This window comes from Rattus norvegicus, chromosome 14 (genome assembly GCF_036323735.1).
Source record: "Rattus norvegicus strain BN/NHsdMcwi chromosome 14, GRCr8, whole genome shotgun sequence".
NCBI classification, from domain to species: Eukaryota; Metazoa; Chordata; class Mammalia; order Rodentia; family Muridae; genus Rattus; species Rattus norvegicus.
Genome location: NC_086032.1, coordinates 78,150,413 through 78,156,412, shown reverse-complemented (window position 1 = coordinate 78,156,412; position 6,000 = coordinate 78,150,413). Strand labels below are relative to the sequence as shown.

Below are 6,000 nucleotides of genomic sequence, written 5' to 3'. Positions count from 1 at the left end.
CCTTGTCCCTAAATAAAACATCTGGCCAGCAAGGTGGCCTTCACTCTGGATAGGTGTCCCTGGCTCCGGAGGTGACCGCTGTGGCGGGGCTCCGCGCATCAGCTCCACCTGCGCGGTGGCTGCGCGGCCGGGGGCGGAGAGGCGTGCAGCGGAGGGAGGGGCCTGCGACACGGCCCCGCCACGGCGCAGCCCGGCTCAGCGCCGCGCGCGTCCCCTCGCCGCCGCCACCGCCAGGCGCCCGGACGCAGCGCGAACGGAGCGGCCGGGATGTGCGCCCGGGCCCCGGCCCGCCCCACGCTGCGGCCGCCGCCTGCCCGCCGCACGCTCGCCTGAGCGCGGCGCCCACCCGCCGGTCCCCGACCACCTGACCGCGATGCCCGCCCTCCCGGGCCCCGGCGGCCCGAGACCCTGCTAGGCTGCGGCGGCATGGCCCGCGCGCCCGGCGCGACCTCTGCGGATTGCATCGGTGTGCGGCGGCGGGGCATGCCCAGGGCACCGGGCGCGGCCTTCAATGGGCGAGGACACGGACACGCGGAAAATTAACCACAGCTTCCTGCGGGACCACAGCTATGTGACAGAAGGTAACGTACGTGTTGTCTGAGACCCCCTCCGGCCGGCCGCGGCGTGGGGATGCCGTCGCACCGAATGCCCTCCGAAGGTTTGGACCGCGCGCTGTGTGTCGTGTCCCCCCCCCCCCCCCCACCCCGACCCCGGGCCGGGAGGGAGGGAACCCAGGGGCTTCGGCCACTGCCCAGCGCCCTCCTCCGTGCCGCCCTCGGGAACGCAGCTGTCCTTCCCTCGCCGGGTGGCACTGGATCGGGCCCTGACTATCATTTACAAAGCCCAAGGCTGCAGCAAATCTGGTGTGGAAATCTCCAGGACCTGGAAAGGCTTAAAAATCCTTCATTTGCCCTTTCAGCCGGGCCAAAGCTCGCAGAAATTTCTAGATTGCCCACTCCCTGGAGAGGGACCCAGGAGGGAAAAAATTTCATTGCCAGATCCTCTAGGGTTCAGCTGCCCTGGCACCTCCCCGGCCTCCAGAGGCAGGTCCCCTGCGTGGGAGGGGGAAAGAGGCTCGTAGGGTCTACTGTTTTATTCCCGGGTAGTGTTACTGAGAAGGAGCTGGGCCAGATATTCGTGGTTTTCCGGAAAAGTGGGGCATGTTACCCCAAAGAGGCTCTGCGTTTAAAACCCCCTAAGTTGGCCCTGTGCGTCAGCCCCCACCAAAGGCTGGTGGGATGCAGAGGATCGGTGTCCTTTGCTAATGTGACAGTAACTTCCGGAGTCCCCAGCCCCTGACTGGCCACAGGAACGGTGGGGACAGCTCCAGCGCGCAGCCGGGGGCCGGAGAAGTGAATCTGCTGCAGTGAGGGAGTGCCAGACCTGGCCACAGCAACCCGCCGGCATGCAGGTGCTGGAAACCTCCCCGGGCAGTGTAGGAGCCTCTTCCCCGGGGCTGCGAGCCTGGTGGGGAGGGTGTCTAGGGTTTAAGCAGGTGGCTGACCCGGTGGGAGGGGCCCTGGCACTGAGTCCTGGGGGCCGGCGCGCGTGGGTGCCTGCTCCAACGAACCTGCGTGGGCATGGCCTCCCCAGTGCCGAGCTCCGCCGGAAATGAGGCGGGCGCGGCGACTCCCGGCGGGCGCGCGGACCCCAGAGGCAGAGGCTAGGTGTGCGACCCGGGCGTGCAGATGCTGATGCTGAGAGCGGGGCTCCGCGCGCCGAGAACCGCTGAGTCACACGTTGCCGCGGGGTGTGCGGGGAGAGGGGGTAGGGCTGCCAGGCTCGGGCTGGGTGGCGGCGCTGCCCTTACCGGGCTTTGGGAGGCTCCTGGCGCAGAACTCAGCCCTTTGTCGCCCGCTGGGTGATGCGGAGGAGGGTCGCGCTTCGCGAAGATGATTATCTGCTTACAGCCTGCCTAGCAGCAGAAGGCAGCCTGCGTGGCAGGTCGGCTGCGGGGCTTCTTGGCAGGGAGTCCTGTGCAGGGCCAGTGTTGGTCTGGCTTTCTGGAGGAAAGCCTCAGTTTTCTCATCTGCACACTGGGAACCAGCGGGCCTCAGCGTTTATGTGTGCCAAACACAAAATGCATAGTGCCCACCTCACAGGCAGGGACAGCTCAAAGGGTTGTTCCGGTCCGTATCCTTCTTCCTCTTCCTTAATAAACCCACCTCAGCAAGGTTCACAGGAGGAAGTACCTTCATGGTTCAGTGGCTGCTAGTGGCTGCTACTGCCATCCGCCAAACCTTAAGCTTTCATCGCTGGGGTTGGATGGAGGTCCCTTGCCCTCCTTCATCCCATGTTGTAGCAGAGATCCCTGTGACTTGTGGGGAAGCCTTTTTTCATATGCCTCACTTTCCCTATTTGTACAATGGGAGGAAACAAAGCCCCCTTCCCTGCCTACCTTCGACCTGTAGAGGTGATTGACAACTGAAATGTCTTGAGCACCTACTGTGCCCTAATGCTTCACATAGGGCCTGGTGGAAGGTCTCTTCATGAGCCCTGGGCAGTGGGCAGTGTGTGTAGGACACAGGACTCAGATGTTTCTACCCCTCAGGGATGTAGAAGAGTAACGTTTATAGAGTGAAACTCCCTTAGAATCTAACTGAAAGGAGTAGGGAATTTAAACGAAGGTGTCCCATACACACACATACACACACACACACACACACACACACACACACACACACCAGTCACACTATAGGATCCCCGAGTTCAAGGTCACAGATTTTGTCTCCTGGCCTACAAAATTATGTTCAGCCTCCCTGGATGAGTCACTGGGCTTCATTTGTCTTCTCTGTAAAGGGAGAAGTCACAGTGGCCTCTAGCTCAGGATTGTTGAGATGGCAGTAGCCCTGAGAGTGTCAAATGCTCTCAGATAGGATCGGGCCTCCTGGAGGTATTTGATAAATGTCACCAGAGTCATCGTGTCCTAGAGACTTGCTTTGCACAAGACCCACGTGTATGCCTTCCCATTCCCACCTGGAGGTAGGCCCCTTGCTCACTTAGATGCTCCAGCTTTGACTTTTACTACTGTTCCTTAAGTTAGCCATTCTCTTCCTGATGCGGGACGTTTCACTGGCTCTCTCTTCTCTCTGGGACATCCTACCCCTTCTGAAAACCAACTCCTACCAAAACCCTTGAATTCCCAGTTCAGTGTCATCTTTTGCTAGTGAGAGCCCTGAGTCTCTTAGCAAACCCGAAATATTCTCAGCACAGTTTGAGTTCTGTTCACACCGTGGTGGATTGATGAGAATGGCCCCCAGAGGTTCCTCTGTTTGAATGCGTAGTAACCCAGAGTGGAACTGTACAATAGGATTAGAAGGATTGGGAGGTGTGGCCTTGTTGGAGGAAGTGTGTCACTGGGGGTGGGCCTTGGGGTTTCAAAAGCCCATGCCAGACTCAGTCTCCATCACTCTACCTGAGAGTGAGGATGTAGAACTCTCATTTATTTATCCAGCGTCATGGCTGCCATGCCTGCTGCCATGCTCCCTGCCACCCAATACTGGACTAAGCAAGCCACTGAAACTGTGAGCTTTATTTTGTAAGAGTTGCTGTGGTCATGATGTCTCCTTACAGCAATAGAGCAGTGACTAAGTCAGAGGTGGGAGCCAGTACTGCTGTGACAGGCTTCACCATGTTGTTTGTTGGAGGAAAACGGAAGGCTCTGGGGCTTTACACTAGGAAAGTGGTTGAACACTTTAAGCAGGGCCTAAGGGCCATCCTGGTATGAATATGGAAGATAATGCTGAGGGCAGTTTGAACTGTGGGGGTCCAGCTTAAGAGGTTTCAGAGAGGAAGAATACGACTAGTAAGTGGCCTAGAGACCATTCTTGTGATATTTTGGCAAAGAACGTAACTGCTTTTTGCTCTTGTCCTAAAAGTCTGCCTGAAGCTAAATTGAAGATTTTTTTTTTGTTTTTTTGTTTTGTTTTGTTCTTTTTTTTTGAATAATGGTGTTAGCAGAGGAAACTTCAAGACAGCCTAGTATTGACTCTGTTGTGTGGTTATCGGTTATCACTCTAACGCAGATCTATCATGAAAAGGAGCAAGCTGGACAAAGGTAAATACGGAACATACAGTTTGAGGAGAAAAGGAGCACCAGGAAGTGAAATGGAGCCAAGCCCAGTGCTCAAGGAGATTAAAAATAAGTTAAAGAGAAGTTTGATGCTAAATGGAATAAAAGGGAGTGGTAACCTCAGGGCAAGACCCACTCAGCTAAGGTTTCAACGTGTGAAAGGGATTAAAGAGCAGCTGAAGGGCAGAAGGAGACCACCTACAACAGAAAGCCAGTGCAGATGTAATTGAATAAAGGGGAGCAAGTTCCAGCCCCATCAGACTTGGGGGCTTCAGCCACTGGCCCTGGCTTTAGAGTCAAGGGTATAGGGGAAGGATTACAGAATGTCCCTCTGTGGCTAAGGAAAGCTACTGAGGCCAGGTGTGAGTCAGGGGTGTCACTGAGCGGAGACCCAGAACGGCCATTGTATGATGCTGTGAAAGTAAAGCCCAGATTGCGTTGGAAACCCCAAGATGTTGAAGAGCCAGGGTCATGGGATGCCTGCTGAGGAAAACGGCAAACCAGGTATGGAACCATCCCAAGAGAGAGAGGTGTGTTTTAGTCAACAAAGCTGGGGGCAGTTGAAGTTCTGAAGAGCGCTTTGACACTGGATGTGGAGATGGCAGAGTCAGGAGTTTTCTGATTTTGGGGCTTGCTTTGGCCTAGCACTTCTTCATTATGTCATCTTTCTTCTGTTTGGAGTGGATGATCTGCCCACACACAGACACTTCACTCTACTGTACCAGCAACGTCTCAGGTCTTTTGCTACCCTAAGATGTGCCTGTTGCCGGGAGATGTAAGAAGAGGGCATTGGATCCTCTGGAACTGGAGTTACACATGGTTCTCAGCCACTGTATGGGTTCTGGAAATTGAACCCAGGTCCTCTGGAAGAACTGCGGTGAGCCATTGCTCCAGCCCCATAGTTCTTTCTTTTGTGGGGATAGGGTCTTCCATTGTACCCAGAGCTTATTGCTAGGGCTGGCTGATTTGTCGGTGAGCACTAGGGCTCCACCTATCTCTGCCTCCCCAGCTTTGAGGTTACTTGCCAGTCTGTGTGCACGTGTGCATTGGGTTTTTATGTACAGGCTGGAGACTGAATTCTCATGTTTGCTCGCCACACAGTCTACTGACTGACTATAGGAGCTAGGAAGATGATTCTTCTTTTTTTCCTAATTCTGGAGATCCTTCTAATTCTGGAGTAGAATTACTACTCAGGGTACCTTGCTCGGGGTACTTTGTACAGAGAACTCTCTCCGGATGACCTGGTGCCATGACTTCTTTAATCTTCCTTGGGTCAGCCTGACTCACAAGCTGCTGAGATGAAAACGCAGAGCTTCATGTTGACTCAGAGACCTCAGCTGTCTGGAGGAGAATGGCTTCGACAGCCGTGTGTTGCGAATTAGCTATCAGTGTGGAGGAGTCTCAGGTCCACCTTCTCATCTAGTGAAGGAAAGGCAAATTCAGTGGCCTGCAAATGTCCTTATTTAGTGTTCTCTGATTCTAAAGTCAGAACCGCCAAGTTTTATCTCTATTTCCCTGGACGTAATCTCTTTATCCTTGTTTGTACAGGACTAGCCTTTGAGCCACACAACTGCCATCTTTCTATTTATTTATTTATTTATTTATTTATTTATTTATTTATTGAATTTATTATATATAAATACACTGTAGCTGTCTTCAGACACACCAGAAGAGGGCATCAGATCATCCGATCTCATCACAGATGGTCATGAGCCACCATGCGGTTGCTGGGATTTGAACTCAGGACCTCTGGAAGGTCAGTGCTCTTAGCCGCTGAGCTATCTCTCCAGCCCCACAACTGCCATCGTGTGGCATTCAGATTGCAAGAGATCACCCCAGATGGGCTTGTTCACTGTTTATAGCTCCCCCATAGAGGGGCAGGGAGGGCCTCAGATACTCATCTGAGTATCCAGCTGCACTAGAGCCCC

General features: G+C 54.4%; 1 protein-coding gene across 3 annotated transcripts in view; it reads left to right on the top strand.

The window, feature by feature from the left end:
• Nucleotides 1-200: 200 nt before the first annotated feature.
• The window catches only part of Ppp2r2c (protein phosphatase 2, regulatory subunit B, gamma), an 84,939-nt gene continuing 79,139 nt past the window's right edge, over nt 201-6,000 (top strand). Inside the window, exon 1 of one of the 3 annotated variants that reach the window (NM_057116.2) lies at nt 201-581. In NM_057116.2, coding sequence (NP_476457.1) covers nt 512-581 — 70 coding nt within the window. In that variant the 5' untranslated portion in view covers nt 201-511. Of the gene's footprint in view, nt 659-1,384; nt 1,412-6,000 lie in introns of those variants that run through there. The other 2 variants (NM_001412427.1, XM_063272810.1) reach the window with 2 other exon arrangements.